General features: G+C 59.1%; 2 protein-coding genes across 3 annotated transcripts; both read left to right on the forward strand.

Moving 5' to 3' along the window:
• The first annotated feature begins 470 nt into the window (after positions 1-470).
• Positions 471-5,570, forward strand: Trappc6a (trafficking protein particle complex 6A). 2 transcript variants are annotated; one of them, XM_004644408.2, is made up of 6 exons: positions 471-562; positions 3,594-3,661; positions 3,764-3,881; positions 4,259-4,342; positions 4,455-4,548; positions 5,293-5,570. In XM_004644408.2, exons 1-6 carry the CDS (start codon positions 479-481, stop codon positions 5,322-5,324), a joined length of 480 nt encoding a protein of 159 aa, XP_004644465.1. In that variant the 5' UTR covers positions 471-478; the 3' UTR covers positions 5,325-5,570. The 2 variants fall into 2 exon arrangements, with proteins under 2 accessions (XP_004644465.1, XP_023560375.1); XM_023704607.1 differs by lacking the exon at positions 5,293-5,570 and having other exon boundaries at positions 4,455-4,693.
• Positions 5,571-8,019: 2,449 nt separating this feature from the next.
• Nkpd1 (NTPase KAP family P-loop domain containing 1) lies at positions 8,020-14,752 on the forward strand. Its single transcript, XM_004644409.1, has 4 exons — positions 8,020-8,110; positions 9,269-9,718; positions 11,630-11,761; positions 12,966-14,752. The coding sequence occupies exons 1-4, from the start codon at positions 8,020-8,022 to the stop codon at positions 14,750-14,752; spliced, it is 2,460 nt and encodes an 819-aa protein (XP_004644466.1).
• The last annotated feature ends 1,448 nt before the right edge of the window (positions 14,753-16,200 follow it).

The following is a 16,200-nucleotide window of genomic DNA, read 5'->3' on the forward strand; positions in this document are numbered from 1 at the left end:
TGAGCTATCTCCCCCGCCCCTAGGGGTTTTTAAAAAATGAGAATGCTAGTAGTGGCGGTGTGTATGCCTATAATCCCAGATCGCAAAAGGCTGAGGCAGGAGAATCGCCTGCGAGTTCGAGGCCAGCCTGCATAGCGAGACTCTGTCTCAAAAAAAAAAATATTTTTTTAATGAGAATGATCTGTAGTTAGTGATATGGCAAATAGGAATGCTCGAAGACTCGGAAGCAGGAAACGAACCGAGATAAAAGAAGATGTTATCACGCGTGGCCAATGCGAGGAGTAGATCCTTCTCCTTGCCTCCCAAACTCACACGCCCCCCACCCCACCCCCGTTTAAGCAGCAAGGGGGCGTGGCCAATCTAGACCACCAATGGAAGCGGGGGTAAGTGGCTCGAGCCTCTAGGAGGCGGGACTTGCTCAGCCTGACCAATGAGAGCAGGAAGCGCGCGCGCAGCCCTTGGGCGCTCAGGCTGGTGCATGGCGGATACAGTGCTGTTCGAGTTTCTGCACACTGAGATGGTGGCAGAACTGTGGGCTCCGGACCCCGACCCAGGCCCGGGGGTGAGCGCCGGGCCCCGGGGGAAAGGATGCGCGGGCCGCGACGGAAAGGCCGGGTGGAGGCCCCAGGATGTTTGGAGGGTAGCACTGCCGCCTGGTTCTGCCTCGCAGCGTGACTTCGGGCGCCGGCTCTTTTGAGCTGAGGGTCGCGACAGTGCTTTCCTCGCAGGTTACACCTGAAATTGAGCGAGATGACTCAGGATAAAGCACTAGTTCAAGGCCGGCAGAGTAAGCGGTTAGTAATTATAATAATTGCAGTTACTGGGCGTGTACTGAGATTTCGTTCCAACGCTCACTAATCAGTTCTCTATTTTTATTTTTGTGAGTTACTGGAGACCGAACCACTGAACCCAGGACCCTCGTACTGAGTTATATCCCTAAGATTTTTTGTTTGCTATTTTGAGATAGTCTCCACAAGTCCCCAAGTTACCCAGAGAAGCCTCGAACTCACGACCCTCCTCCCTCGGCCTCCCAGAGTACTGGGATTACAGCGTCACCACGCTCGGCTTAATCACTTAATTTCTGTATGCCTGTTTTCTCCTTTGCCAGATGGCATTTTAAGTGTACCCAAGTCTCAGAGTAGGAGGGACACTCATGGGACACTTGAAGATCTGTTGTATTCCAGATTTCATTCTAAGAAAAATGTTGTTCTCTGTGAAGCATACCTCCAGAGAGTGGGATGGTGCAACATGCCCAAAGCCAGTGAGCATCTCTATAAAGAGATCAGGAAAAAAAAAGGGCGGGGGGGCGGGGAGATGGCTCAGTAGGATAAGCATTTGACTGGCAAACACAAGGATCTGAGTTCAAAACTTCAAAGCACTTGGTGAGGTGTCTGGCCCATAGCCCCTAAAATATGGATGCGCTTGTTAAAAAATCTGTTACTGAACTGATCCTGTAGCTCAGTGATTGAGCGCTTGCATGACATGCACAGGATCCTGGGTTCCATCCCCAACCCTGTAGACAAAACTTGGGGGGGGGGGATTTTTGGTACTGGGAATCAAACTCATGACCTTGCCAGGCAGGCGCTGTGTCACTGAGCGGTATCCCTGGTCCCAGACAAAATCTTAACAACAACAACAAAAATGGCCAAGGAAAATCACAGACTGTCGGTGCATAATAAGTGGGAGCCAAGATCGCCTCTTTGCCTTATGCAAGGCATTTTTATTGGCTCAGGTTTCCCTTCCCAGATGGAAAGCACCAGGGTGGGTGGTGCTTGTCTCTTAGGGTAGCGTCTTTTGAGTTTATTAATTCACTCAACAAACTTTACCAAGCCCTGCAAGGTACCAGCCTGCTGTCGCCTCAGTGAACCACACAAAAGTCCTGGTCCTGCAGTGCCTGTTAGAGCACAGGCAAGACTTACAAATGAGTAAAGTGGGTGGGCTGTTGTGTAACTGCGGTAGGAAAGAGAAAGCTGATGTGTCTGCGTGGGAGGGGGGTGCATCAGCCTGTGGCCAGGCAGGGGTGTAGCTGTCTCGGTACTCGTGCTTCTGGGAGTCCAGACACCAGCCCTCGCAGACAAGGGCTTCATCTCCCATCGACCAGGGGCTTTCACCTAGACTGACAGACTGGCTAATCAGAGTGGCACTGAGGCTCTGGCTCGCTTACCAGCCCCTTTCCTAAGCATCCTGGGAGGGGCATTTGTTACATTCTTACTGTATACAGGGACCCTGAGGCATGGGCCATCAGCCACTGCCAGCCGTTCAAGGGGCAATGTGCATGGCAGGAAACAGTGTGTGGGGGGTGTTCTGTCCCCCCACACTCTTCTCATCTGGTGTTCTTGTCCAAGCTCCCTGGCCCTCCCATTCAGCCCGCTGTGTGCTATGGAAGCGGGAGCAAAACAGGCAGGGGAAGGAAAGGAGCAGGCCAATGTGACCCGGCAGGAAGCTCTGTCATGGTCAGCCAGGCAGGCAAGGCCAAGCTGCTATGGCCACACTGAGTGGGACACCTTGCTTTGAAATGGTAGCCTCTGCTCAGCACCCCCATCCCAGTGTCCCCAGTGAGTCACAGCCTTCACCACCCCCTGAGGGGGTCATCCGGCTCACGCATCTGGACTCAGTGTGACAGTTCCATGACTTAGTAGGGCTCTGGGAAGTTTTCCAACCCGTTAGAGCCCATTTCCAGGTGTAAATGGTGTGGCTCAAACTTGAAGCTTCCCGCAAAGCCCCTGACCTGGCTCAGGTCCTGCCGCAGGCTGAGCTCCCCAAGCCGGGACCCAGTGAGTGGAGTCCAGCGGAGGGGACTCGGGAGCTCAAGCCAAGGGCAGGGTTGTGGCTGGAGACAGAAAAGAGGGGCTGTTTCCGAGAAGGCCAGGCCTCCTCCCAGGACTGGGTCTAAGCAAAGCATACCTGTTCCCTATTCCCTGGGACAGGCATTGACTGAGGAAGGAGGGTGACTGCAGCCTCCCTCATGAGCCCGCAGAAGAGCACCCAACAGGTCCCACTTCCCTCCTGCTTGTGTGCTCAGGGTTCTGCCTGGGGTTGTCCCAGGATTCCCGATAGCCCCAAGCTGGCCTGTGGTCCCTCTGCTCGGGGTCCCCCTGAAGCCTCCAGTCCCCTTGGTGCGGGGAAGGGAAGATCGGTACCTCAGGCACCTCCCATCATAGGATCTTCACCTGCCCCTCTCCCCTACCACAGTGTCCCTTCCTGACCCTGTGTGTCCCCCTAGGGATCTTGACTGGCTTTGTTAGGTCAGATGGTCTCAGGTGACACAGACCCTCCTCATGGCCCAGCCTGAGCAAGTCGCCCACTCATTTGTCCCAGTACCCCTGTTGTAAGGGCTCACAGTGAAGTGCTCTGTGTGGGATGGGTGCTATCAGGAAGCCCCTGTGGTCCCTGGAACAAGGCCTGCAGGGGCCCCGGGAGGGGACCGCCATCCCTCTAAAGCCCCTGCCCGCCTGGGCCAGACTGGGTGGAAGGCCCTCCTCACCATGGACCATCAGGCATGCAACTCTTGGGATTTCTCACAGCTGCCACCTCTGGCTGTCTCTTGGTGACAGGTGACCAAGGGCCCCTGAGCCTCTCCTCTGGCCTTTTAGGGACAGAAGACAAGTCTGACTGTCCTGGAGAGCATGGGCTTCCGTGTGGGCCAGACCCTAGGTGAGAGGTAAGATCTGACACTCCTGGCCTCCTCCACTTTGTTTGGGGACTCAGCAGGACCCTGGGGTGGAGGTCTGAGTGGGTCCCAGCTCATCATGTGGCCCTCAAGGCTGCCCCAGGAGACACTGGGCTTCAGGGAGGAGCTGGATGTGCTCAGGTTCCTGTGCAAGGACCTGTGGGTGGCCGTGTTCCACAAGCAGATGGACAGCCTCCGGACCAATCACCAGGTGGGTGTGCCAGGTGCCTGCCTACCACAGTACCCCAGGCCTCCAGGTGGGTGGCAGAACTCAAAGCCAGGGGAGCCAGGGTGGGGACCCTGTGTAGGAGGGAGGCCAGGTTGCGGTGGTAGCGGGCTGTTTGAAGACTGGCGGGAGCCTCTTCTGGCTTTCTGACCTGGCAAGTCACTGCTTGCCTTGTGCTGGTGCCAGCTGCCGGTGACTGCCCACGCCAGCCTAGCCCTCCAGCTGGGTCAGGGACCAGGCTGCCAGTTCCCCAACAGCCCTGAGGGGTGGGCAGACCTGAGCCCTTCTGAAGCTCAGAATGAGGGGCCCTAACACAGGTGACAAGGGAAGGGTCCTAGCCTGCATGGCCCCTCTGCTCCTAGGGGACCTATGTCCTGCAGGACAACAGCTTCCGCCTCCTCATCCCTATGGCCTCGGGCCTGCAGTATGTGGAAGAAGCACCCAAGGTACAGAAACTATACCTTGTTTCCCACCCCGCCCCAAGTTAGACCTCTTCCCAGACCTGGGACCTGGTGCTGGCCTCCCTTGTGCCATAGTGGTCTGTGTCCCCTGCTGCAGTTCCTGGCCTTCACCTGCGGCCTTCTGTGTGGCACCCTCCATACCCTGGGCTTCCAGAGCTTGGTCACCGCCTTTGTGACAGCCCTCCCTGCCTGTGAGTGTTGGCGGTGGTGTCTCCACGCCCATTGAGTGGGCGGGGGGCGGGGGGCTCCACGCACTTCTAGCCCTGCTCCCACGTGAGTGCTGGAAGGTAAAGCCAGGCCATGAAGCCCTATCTAACATGCGAACTTGAGGTCCTGAGCCCTCAGTCACCAGGCCGGTCCATGCCCAGCCCTGGGGCGGCCCAGTGCTTCCTGGGTGGCCATGCTGCCTGAAGAGAGACCCATCTGGGACCGTGGACTGAACAGGGGGACAGACATATGGACATCCACCTAGATGGTTTCTCTAGAGTGGGGTGGGAGCTCCAAAGGCCTTTGTACTCCCTGGGTGGGAGCCTCCAGGCTGCAGAGTGAGCTAAATCCCTGGCCCTGCCTATGCGCAGCCCTATAGCCTATGGCCAACTATAGGGTGCAGACTGTGGTCGCCCTCTCCCAGTGCCCCAGGCCACTCATAGGGAGCTGGGGGCCCACGTGGACAAGGCCTGAGCAATACATGCCACAGAATCCCAGCTGAGGCCCCTCCCCAGCTTCCTACATGCCTGAACTCCATGCCCCCAGCACCCACACAATGCTGGGGTGAAGCTAGCTGGGTGGAGCATTACCCCCTTTGGCCCACTCACTGAGCACAGGGTGCCCCACCCCGGGCCACCCAGGTCAGGGTGGGTGCTGAGTCGCTGGGTGTTTTCTGCCTCCCCCACCCCCATGTCCCAGCCACGCTAATAGCAGCCCTTTCCTTCCAGGTAAGTTCCAGGTGGTGATCCAGAAACCCTGAGGACCTGGAGCACACCCTTGAAGCAGCCCAGCCCCCCTCCCCCCAAGAAGTGACTATCACCTTGCCCAGGATCCCAGGCTGTCACTTTTGGGTTGGTTGGTCTTAGAACTGGCACTTCCAGGGATCCTGGGCTCTAGGGTTACCCCTTCCCAAGAAGAGGGTATCCCAGGGAGGTGGGGGGCACAGGGCCAGATGGTCCCACAGTGGTGGCTAGAATGGAATGATGTGGGTCGTGACACTCCAGGTGACAGGCATTCAATAAAGATTTTGTGTATGGTTCAAAGTGAGGGTGTGTCTCTAGTGACTGTGTCATGGGTCCCCTTGGGGGCACAGCACCACCTGCATGTTCACCCCATAGTCCCCCCACTTTCTATGTGCCATCCCCAGCTGATTGCCTGGGGTCAGAAACCCATCACCTCCTCCAATAACTGCTCCCCCCTCCCTGCCTGCTGCCTTGGCATCTGCCAGTCAGCAAGTCTGGGGCTGCCCTCTGCCCAGCGGGTGCATGCATGAGTACAGTTTCTCCCTGGGGAGCCCCCACACCTGCTCCCACCCACACGCAACATCCTGCACCAATGGCCTTTCATTCTTTTTTTTTTTTTTTTTTTTTGTGGAACCGGGGATTGAACTCAAGCCCTTGCACTTGCCAGGCAAGTGCTTATTCCACTGAGCCATTTCCCTGGCCCCACCAGTGGCCTTTCAGACACAAGTCAGACCCACAGCAATGGCCTGCTCGGTCCCTGGGCTGTTCCAGCGTCTTCTGTGTTCACCCTGCCACCTCCTCCCATTTGCGTTTGTAGCATCTAGGGCCATCACATACCTGGGCTTGTACCTGGGTTCACCTCAGCCTCAGAGCTGTGAACAGGCTGGAGACCCCAGGGAAGAAGGAAAGGCCCCCAGCCAGAAACCCCAGATGGCTCAGGCATCCTGTCTCCTGGCTCAGCCCACACAGCTAAGCTGTGCCCCTCCGCCTCCAGTAGCCACGGCCTCGCCAACCCACTGAGCACCTTGCCCTTCTGTGCCAGCCCCGGGGGGACCCCATCCTGCTCCGGGCTTCAGCCATGGTACCCCCTGCCAACATGCACTTCCCCTGCATCCTGGGTGGGGATGGGGTACACCACGAGAGGAAGTGGAGGAAGGAGGCCTTTGCAGTTTGGGTCTGAGCACTGCAGGGAAGAAACAGGACCAGCTGGAACCAGCACAGTGTGGCTGCCTGGGCAGAGCCCCGCGTGGAGCTGTCTTCATCACCATGAAACTACCCACCCTTGGGGAAGGCCTGCCTACCAGCTGCCACAGAGAGACAGTTCTAGGGAGTGGAGGGACCCCCAAAGTACCAAGCCCTTGCCCAGTACTGCTGTGGCGAGTTGGGAGCCCTGACCAGCAGGCAGGAAGCCGAGCCTGGCGACAGGTGCCGCCTGTTCTCAAGTCCCTGCTCTGCCTTGGGGCAGGGAGCCCTAAGTGGCTCCCAGCTCTGGGCCTGGGTTTCCTCATCTGTGAAGAAAGTATCACAGCAGCCCCTCGGGTGGTGAGGAAGCAGGCGCTTATGGAGCTGCTCCCCACGCGGCTGCCAAGTATGTGAGACACGTGGAGCAGCGGCTTCTAAGTGGGTCAGCCAGCCACCACCTGTCAGCATCTGCTGTCCCTAAGGGCCAGGACGTGGGCTCAGCGATGCCTCCTGATAACCTCAAGAAGAAGGTGCCAGCCGAGCCCACTCAGCAATGAGGAAGCCAAGGCCCAGCACGGTGAAGTCACTGGCCCACAGCCACACAGCTGGGCTTGGGAGGAACTGGCAACGGAAGTAGAAAAGTGTCTTCCCAAGACTTATCCTCCTGAGACTCAGCCTCCCTGTCCCTGTACACTGTCCCCTACCAGGAGTGTCCAAGACTGTGTGCGCACCTTCCCCATCCTCTCCTGGGGTACACAGGTGCAAAGTCCTAGAGAGCAGCAGGGCGGGCTGCTGTTGGGAGGGGCGGGGGCTGGCAACCAAACCGGTCGGGCAGGCGGCGCTTGGGCACCAGTTGGGCCTGCGCGGCAGACGGTCCTGTCGTGGGGCTGGCCGGGCAGCTCGGCCACCAGCAGGGAGCTGGGGCCGCGAGGCCACCACCGGGTAAGTACAGGGATCTGGTCTGGGGGGTGGGGTGGGGGCAGCAGGCAGGGCCCCACTCGTGGCCTCCAATTCCTACCAGTCCCACAGTGTCACCCGCCGCTGCCCCCCAGAAGCATCCTTCCTGCCTCTGCCCTCCGGAGCCCATGTACGCCGCCACTCTCAGCCTCTCCCCAAATGACCACCACAGCTTCACTGCTCCCCCCTTTTCCCTCTCACTCAGCCCTTCACGTGTTCCTGGCTCTGAGCTCTCATTCACCCTGGGTGTCCTGGCAGCTTCCCAGCTCAGCCCCATCCTCCCCTGGCAGCCCCAACCCATTCCCCTAATGTCACTGGGCCCTCCTGCCCCTCTCTGGTGTCCTTGCCTCCATCTGCCCCAAGGGTCACCTCCACAGCCAGCCCCTCTCCACACTGTGTGGCTGTGCCTACCTCTCCCACTTGGGCCTCCACCCCATGACCTGGGACCCAACCCTGGCCAAGAGGGACATCCTGGGGCACGGCAGGGACCCCGACCTCAGCTCTCCACCACTGCATGGGCACTGAGCTCACGGTGTCCCTCGCCAGGAGCAGGCCCCGAGGTTGCGGCCCGCCATGCAGAAGCACTACAGCGTGCACTACACCAAGAGAGCCCACACTGCCACAGAGCCCTACTGCCCGGATGCAGAGTTAGGGCACCAAAAAGGTAAGGGCTCAGGGTGTGGGGTGAAGGGTGGGAGAGAGGAATTGGGGAGCTGCACTGAGTGGCTGCTGCCAGTGCCCTCTGAAGAGGCTTTTGTGGTTTGAGGTGATTTTATTTATTTTATTTTTATTTTTATTTTTGTGGTACCAGGGATTGAACTCCAGATCTTACACTTGCCAGGCAAGGACTTATTCTACTGAGCTATCCCCAGCCCTGATTTTATTTTTTGTTGTTGTTGGCTGGTCGACTGATTAATGCTGGGGACTGCATCAGTCCTTTTTATTTTTTACTTTGAGACAGGGTCTCATTAAGTCACTAAATTCCCCAGACTGTGCTTGATTTTATTTATTTATTTATTTATTTATTTATTTATTTATTTTTGGTACAGGGAATCAAACTCAGGACCTTGTGCTTGCCAGGCAGGCACTTAGGCTGCTGAGCTATCTCTTTGGTCCTAGGCTTGAACTTTTGACCTTCTTGCCTGAGTCTCCCAGAAGGCTGGGGTAACAGGCAATACCACCACAACTGCCTTATTCTTTTTGTTTTGTGTTTGAGATAGAGCCTGGCTACGGTGCCCAGGCCGGCCACAAACTCCTGAGATCAAATGATCCTCCTGCCTCAGCCTCCCAAGTACTTGGACTGCAGGTGTTTGTCCCCACCACTGGCTGGTAGCCCTGACTGTAGAGCCTTTGGTGTGATTAGGCCTAGGAGGTGGGCACAGGACTTGGATCAAAGACAGAAGGTTACTCTGGGGATGGGTCAGCTATCCGGCACTTCTGGGGGACAACCGTACCTGGGGGAGCAGTGTAGGAGGAGAGGGGAGCCCCCATCTGATGTCTGAATGAGATACCAGATTCCCTCCTAGTAGGGCTCCCTGGGCCTACCTGGTCAGCACCTACCTTTCTGAGCCCTGGGACAAGCCTGCCCCTCCTTCCCTGTACCTGGCTGTCCCCACCTGTCACTCTGGCTGCTCTGGCCCAGCCAGATCACTTCCTGGGGATTATTCTCAGCACTCTCCACCTTGGAGTCCCCACCCTGTGCCCCCCTGACTTTTCAGGGCCACTGACACTCCTGCAGAGGATCCGGCTGGACTCTCCTGCGTTGTACCAGTGCCCAGGGCTGGGGATCCAGGCCCAGTCACCCCTGCTTCCTTCCTTCCAGGATGCTGTCACCAGTGGCGCCAGGACCCAGCGGCCACTCGAGCCCATGGGCCCTGTCGGCCATCCCCTCAGTCACACTGGCAGCAGGCCTACTACAGCCATCGAGGCTGTGGCAGTCGCTGGCACCGGGGCCCCAAGGTCCCCGTCCTACAGCAGCAGAAGCAGCGGCAGCCCCAGCCTCCACCTCCCAGCCCCGTGCGGCAGCGGCTCAGCCTGGTTCACAGGGCCCAGAAGGGGCCAACCCCAACTGCTGCTGCCCCCACGGGACCAGCCAGCGCCCCCCAGCCATCCCCCATGCCCTCCATCTCACCCACCACAGCACCTGCCACGGCCAGCAGCGGCCCCACCCTGCGCTCCACAGCCCGCACCCTCCTGGAGCCCAGCGAGCCCACAAGTGCCCGGCCCCTGCCGGCCCCGGCAGCCTGCGGCTCCTTCACCTCCTACGGCTCCGGTGCTCAGCCAGGCCTTCTCGGGGGCTCTGCCTGGCTCCTGCCTTGCTTCTGCCTGGGCTTCTTGCTCCCTGGCTGGCACCTTGGGCTCCCTCCCATCCCTCACTCTGCTCCCTGCCCCTGGGTCCCAGGTGCTGCCTCTGCCTGCCCTGTCTACCTGTCGGGGTCCATGGCTTCCAGGCTAGGCCTGTGCTGGGCAGCAAGGGCCACCCTTCTGTTCATCTCCACCTCCTGGGGACCTGGCTCTGCTTTCTCTTCCCAATCCCCCATCTCCTGGCTGGGCAGGGGATGGGGAAGACATGGGACAGCCTGGTGTGGGGGAGACAGGCCCCATGTGGAGCCACTGTGAGAGGTAGGGAGGGGATGGGACAGGGAGAGGGTGTCCAGTGCAGAGGGCACTGCCCTCATATATACAGGTAGCTGGTGGCGATGAGGTGCTGACCACTCCTGCTGGCCAGGCACTGGCTAGGGCAGTGGGGAGCAGGGCACAGATCTGTCATGTTCTACAGGATGAGGGACGGCAACAGGAAACAGGATGAACAAGAAGAGATTAAAAGCGTGTCATTGAGTAACAACCCCACTGGGGAAAACAAAGCAGGGAGGGAGGGGGTGTAGGAACTGGGGGTGAAAAAGCATCAGGATGCCTCTCAGTGGTGACATCTGAACACACCTGTGCATCAGGGCCAGTGAGGCAAAGGCCCTGGGCAGCTTGTCCTAGGGCTATCAGGAAGCAGTCCAGGACTTAGGAATGAGGCCAAAGCCACAGGAGGCTTGGGAAGGACAGGAGCCATTAGAGTGTGGGCCACAGCCTGAGGGGTGCAAAGCACTGGCAGCCTGACCAGGGTGGTGGCAGTAGACATGGGGACACGCAGCTGTTTCAAGGCCTGGGTTGGGCACAGCCTTGTCACCAGAGCCTTGGGGCCAGGGTGCCCATTTCACACACAGGAAAATAGAGGGTGCATAAGGTGACATCACCCATTGATCAGGCAGAACCAGGACTAGGTCTGGCCTGGCAGCCATCACCTTGGCTGACCTTGTCCTGAGTCTACCTTCTGGTTCTGCCACCAGCCCTGGGCCCAATTTCTGCAAAGAGTCCAACCTTCAGGTCTCTCCAAAAGTGGGTGTATCGCACCACTACGCACCATGAGGCTGGCCCGGCCAGCATGACTGAATGCTACTACTTGGCACCCAGATTCCAGGTCTAGGAAGTTAGGTGCAGGGGGGCAGGGGCAGGGACCCTCTGCAGAGTGGATAGCAGCAGTCGTCTGTGGAGCCCTGCAGGGCTGGCAGTCTACACGGCAAGGGCATTGCCCTTGACCAGGGGCCTGGCCAAGACCCCTGGTGTCTTCAGAGGAAGGGACTGAACCTTACGGAGGTGTCACTTCCTAGGACCCGCAGGGGAAGGGGCTGGGCCATGACTGGAACCACAATCTGGGCAGGAGTGGGATTAGTGACTTGCAGGCGTGAGGCCCTGGTGGGGGAGAGAGGTCAGTTACAGGGTGGACAGGAGGTGGAGAGGCTCCTCAGGGTAAACCCGCCCTGGTGCCATGCGTGAAGAGTGGGTGGGAGCCGATGCAAACATGGAACTTTTGAGGATAAGAGCACTGTGGCCATTCTAGTCCCTTGTGTCCTGAGAAAGGGCCAGGAAAACATGGTGATCTGGGCCAGGACAGGCAGATTACCGCAAGACCTGGCAGCCTGATTGGGCCTTCTAAGGGGCACATGTGGTCCCGGGGTTGGAGGCTCTCGCAGCCATAGAGATCTCCCTCCCTCCTTCACTGGCTTGGACCTGAGTCACCTCCGGGAAGATGCTGCTGCAGGGAGGGGCCAAAGGCGGGGCTTGGAGGGTTCTGGGAGGAGGGAGGGTGGTGCCCGGCCAGCCTCTCTGACTCAGTTTCCCCACCCAACCCCAGACATCCTGACAGAGGATGACGTCTACTGCAGCTGCCTGGCCAAGACTCTCTGCCACGTGCCCGTCCCTGTGACTGTGGGTTTCTATGCCCCCTTTGGCTGCCGACTGCACATGATGCTGGACAAGATCACTAGTGAGGCTCTTTGGGGGCTGGGGGTGGGGTGGGGGGACAGGAAATGCTATAAGGTCAGATATGGTGGTGCATGCTTCTTGTCCCAGTACTCAGAAGGCTGAGGCAAGAACACTGCCATGAGTTTGAGGCCAGCTTAGGCTACATAGTAAATTCAAGGCCAGCCTGAACTACCTAGTAAAAAAAAAACAAAAAAAAAAAAAAACACTCCATAGAGTCCAGCCTGCCCCATCCATAACAGCGGTGACCAAATCCTCCCCATGGTCACACTCAAGTCCTATCCCCTCCCTGTCCACTCCTTTGCCATCAAATCCACTCTAAGGGATCCTCTTAAATTGAGCCTGCTCCTCCCTTGCTTGCTCAGGAGCCTTCCCTCCTGCCGTGCACCCTGAGGAGGAAGCCTGGCTTCTTACTGAAGCTTCCGGCTCCTGCAGGGCACTCCTAGGAAGCCCTGTAGACACAGCCAAGCTAAGTGGTGGCCAGAGCGGCTGGTGATTCCTCTGTATGCCTGAGCTAGCTGCTTGGGGGCATCCACTCAGGGACCCCTGTCCTGCCACTGTGGGGTCAGGAGGAGAGAAGCACAGGTCACAGGAAAAAAGGGTGTTCCTGCCCTTCTTCTGGTTGTTCAGACACTGCACAACAGCCCCTCAGATCAGGGGATGTGGTGACCCAGATAAAGAGGACGCTGTCCAGCAGGGAAGACTTCCTCAGACTCAGAGCTTCGGGCCGGCTGAAGGCCCCTGAGCTGGCCTGAGATCAAGGAGGGCTGGCTCCCTGGAGGCGGCAGCACTATAAGCTCTGTGCCGGAGGAGCAGTGACCCAGGAAAGCACGAGCAGGGCTGCAACCCAGCGTCTCTCATGCATTCATTCCTTAGGCTTCCCTGGAGCCCCCTTCTTGGCACCTTTTCAGGCTCCATCAGTTTGCCACCAGGCAGCCCCACCCTTGCCTCTGTCCTGGCTCTTCTGCCCATGCCTCCTCTCACCCTCTCTCCTCTAAGAAGCAGCTTCAGCCTTGCCCTCCGGTCTGGCCCTCACTGGGCTTCGGGTGCAGGTCTCTCCTCCCCTGCTTTGCGCATCTGCGCCCGGTTCCATAGGGTTCTCCAGGGCTCACCTGAAGCCCAGCGCAGCCCCCAGGTCTCTCAAAGACACGCTCCGTTTTGACCACGCCCCACCTCTCAGCCCCTCACATCATCTCCTCTCCCCTCAGTGCTCATGCAGCAGGAGGCGTCGCAGCGGGAGCTGGAGGAGCTGCAGCACGTGCAGTGGCGGCCTCGGCAGGTGCGTGGCTGGGGTTACCCGCAGCTGCTGTGGTACCTGGTGTTCCTGCAGCCCATCATCACCGAGGTGCACCTGCGGCGCAAGAACGTGGAATTCCTCTTCATCCGCTTCAGCGCCTGGCAGTACGCGGGCACAGACAAGCTGTGGGCAGGCCTGGTGACCACGCTCTGCGAGGGCATCCGCCACCACTATGGTGCGCTGCCCTTCAGTGTGTACTCCGTGCTGGGCAACAAGCCGGCCACGTCGCCAGGTGTCTGCCAGCGTGAGTGGCACTGCCGGCTCCGTGTGTGCCTGGCGCTGCTGGCGCTGCTGGCGGCGCTGGCCCTCGGCATTGGTCTGCTCTACTTGTCCCTGGGGGGCCTCAACCACACGGCCCCTGGCGGCAGCTTGCTGAAGGTATTTGGTGGCGCGGCCACCACGCTATCAGGCTCGGGGCTGCTCATGGCCGTGTACTCGGTGGGCAAGCACCTGTTCGTAAGCCAGCGCAAGAAGATCGAGAGGCTGGTGACCCGTGAGAAGTTCGGCAGCCAGCTGGGCTTCATGTGTGAGGTGAAGAAGGAGGTGGAGCTGCTCACCGACTTCCTGTGCTTTCTGGAAATCTACCAGCGGCGCCGGCTGCGGGTGGTGCTTGAGGTCACGGGGCTGGACACGTGCTACCCCGAGCGCGTGGTGGGCGTGCTCAACGCCATCAACACGCTCCTGTCCGACAGCCATGCACCTTTCATCTTTATCCTGGTCGTGGACCCTAGCATCCTGGCCGCATGCCTTGAGAGCGCTGGCAACATGAAGGGCACGGCGGACAACGGCTACCTCTTCCTCAACCGCACCGTCACGCTGCCCTTCTCCGTGCCCATCATGGGCCGACGCACCAAGCTGCAGTTCCTGCACGATGCTGTGCAGAGCCGCGATGACCTGCTCTTCCGCGAGATTACTCGCAAGCTGCGGCAGGCTGAGTGCCAGGCCGGCGAGGGCGTGCAGCTCCTGGCGGTGGAGACGCAGGCGGAGGCGGAGCGCATGCAGGGCCGCATCGACGCGGAGGCGTCACGTCGCATCCAGGAGGCACTCTTCTGCCTACACGACGAGCACGACTGCCTGTATGAGTTTGTGCCCGACAACGTGGTGTCTATGCGGCGCATTGTTAACACGGTGCCCATCACCGTGCGCCTGCTGCAGCAACAGCAGCAGACTAACTTCGTGGGCCCCACACCGCGCCAGGCTGTGGCGTGGGTCGTGCTGGCCAACCAGTGGCCCTGCCGCCTCAGCTGGGTGCTGCAGTGCCTGGAGGACAGGCAGCAGGCAGGGGGTGAGCCCGAGGCTGGCGCGCGCCTCTGGGACGTTTTCTGTGACAACAGCCGAGAACTTCACAGCATGACCAAGGCATTGCAGAATGTGCTGGACCTGGACGGTGATCCCGAGCTCTTTGAACGCTTCCTGGGCTCTGATTTCCCCTTCACTGTGGCGGAGGCTCAGTGCCTGCTGCGCTGCACTGTCAACCTGGACCATTCCATCCGCCGCCGCATGGGGCTTATCCGCGCGGTCAGTGCACTCAAGCCGCCCAGCCCACCCAAATCCCCAGCCCGAGATGTGCCTTCTGCTGCTCACCGAGCCACTAATGCTGCAGGGGCATCCCCGAGGGGCCATGTGGCACAGCACACCAGTGAAACCCACCATCCCCTGGACTGGGCCCACGGGGGTAAGCCAAGGTTGGCAGCCTGAGCCGGGTAGGCCCTGAATGGATGAACCCAGGGCAGCAAGCTGTCCACTGTCCCGACAAAGGTGTAGGGGGCCACATCTCCCAGGTCACTCTGGGTCTCAGTGTGAGTGCCTCCCAGTGGGGAGAGAAGGTGCAAGGAGGAAGACAGGGCTCCAGTGCAATAAATGATGTGCTCAGCCCTCCCCCAGTGGATGCTGTTCTAGTTCCCTAGCTCAGTGAGGACTGGGGACCAGGCCTGCCCTGCCCTGCTCACTTCCTGCAAAAGGAGCCAGGCCTCTGCGCTGTGCATTGACATCCAGGTGGCAGGAGGGCTGCGGGGGCGGTGGGTGAGGCAGAGGAGACAAGGGGTGGATGTATCAAGTTGACTCAGGCAACCAGGAGTGCCCAGGCCGGAAGGAATCTGGGTCCTTGTCCCTGTGCCCTAGCCTGTCTTCTGTGGCATTTCCAGGGTGCTGCACCCACTGACCTCGAGGGGTTGGCTGGTAGCACTGTCACCCCAAGAGTAACTGTCCAGGAGTAAATACCCTGTGGGCTCATGGGAGGCCACTTGGTGGCCATAGGCTGGTCACTGACAATGAAGACACCTGATTGGCCACTTATTGAAGACTAGCAATTGGGACATTCCAATCACTGAGCCAGCAACTGGGCTGACATGGATGGGCTGGGCACTGCCAGCTTGCTCACTGCCTGGCCCTTCCAGCCATGGAACCGCCTCACACCTGAGTTCCTCAGTCATCTGGCAAATATTCAGCTCCACACACAGTCCCACTGGGTTCTTGGCCTGGTATGAGGAAACAGCAGGGACCAGAAGCCAAAGGGCTGCCGCTCAGGGGACAGGCTTTCCAGGGCCCCAGGATGGGAGCACCAGCCCTCCCTGCCCTCCATCCCAGGCCTGGCCTGCTCTTCAGGCAACAGTGGTTGGTGTGTGGGTGACCCAGGTCAAAGCCCCAATGACTTTTAGGGACAGAGATGCCTTCTCAGCCATGAGTGGCCAAACTGCTGGGATAAGCGTAGACCTGCTGGGGGAGAGGCCTCCAACCCAGGGGGAGTTCAAGGACGTGGCCCCCAGGACATGGGCATGTAACTCCATCAGTCAGCATGGCTGTGGACGTGCTAGTGTCACATGACCATGTGCTTTTGCCTTGCTCTGGCCCATCTGAGGTGGATTCCTTTCTCAAGAGTCTGAGGGACTTAAGGAGCAGGGCCCAGGCTGTTGCTGCTTGGGGCCTGCAGTTGTTGTTAGATGGTCCCCAGCGGTGGCGTCTGTTGCCCATTCTGTCACAAGGCTCTGCCAAAGCTGGAGTTTAGGACTTTGTGAACAAAAACAGTAACAGAATGCCAGGGGGCTCCTGCAGGAATGTACAAAGGCAAGGCCAGCTGAGGGTGCCGGATGTGGGCTGTGCTACAAGCTGCTCATCAGTGTGGTCTGCTGTGCCCAAGTAGCTGGTAT

Source organism: Octodon degus, unplaced genomic scaffold (assembly GCF_000260255.1).
Source record: "Octodon degus isolate 3935 unplaced genomic scaffold, OctDeg1.0 scaffold00197, whole genome shotgun sequence".
NCBI classification, from domain to species: Eukaryota; Metazoa; Chordata; class Mammalia; order Rodentia; family Octodontidae; genus Octodon; species Octodon degus.

Bases quoted from the DNA above. Each gene is read 5' to 3' on its own strand.
- Trappc6a (XM_023704607.1), top strand. From the start codon at position 479: ATGGCGGATACAGTGCTGTTCGAGTTTCTGCACACTGAGATGGTGGCA. The intron at 3,882-4,258 runs GTGGGTGTGCCA...CTCTGCTCCTAG, and splicing joins GCCTCCGGACCAATCACCAG to GGGACCTATGTCCTGCAGGA. The intron at 4,343-4,454 runs GTACAGAAACTA...CCCCTGCTGCAG, and splicing joins ATGTGGAAGAAGCACCCAAG to TTCCTGGCCTTCACCTGCGG.
- Nkpd1 (XM_004644409.1), top strand. From the start codon at position 8,020: ATGCAGAAGCACTACAGCGTGCACTACACCAAGAGAGCCCACACTGCC. The intron at 8,111-9,268 runs GTAAGGGCTCAG...CCTTCCTTCCAG, and splicing joins AGAGTTAGGGCACCAAAAAG to GATGCTGTCACCAGTGGCGC. The intron at 9,719-11,629 runs GTGCTCAGCCAG...ACCCAACCCCAG, and splicing joins CTTCACCTCCTACGGCTCCG to ACATCCTGACAGAGGATGAC.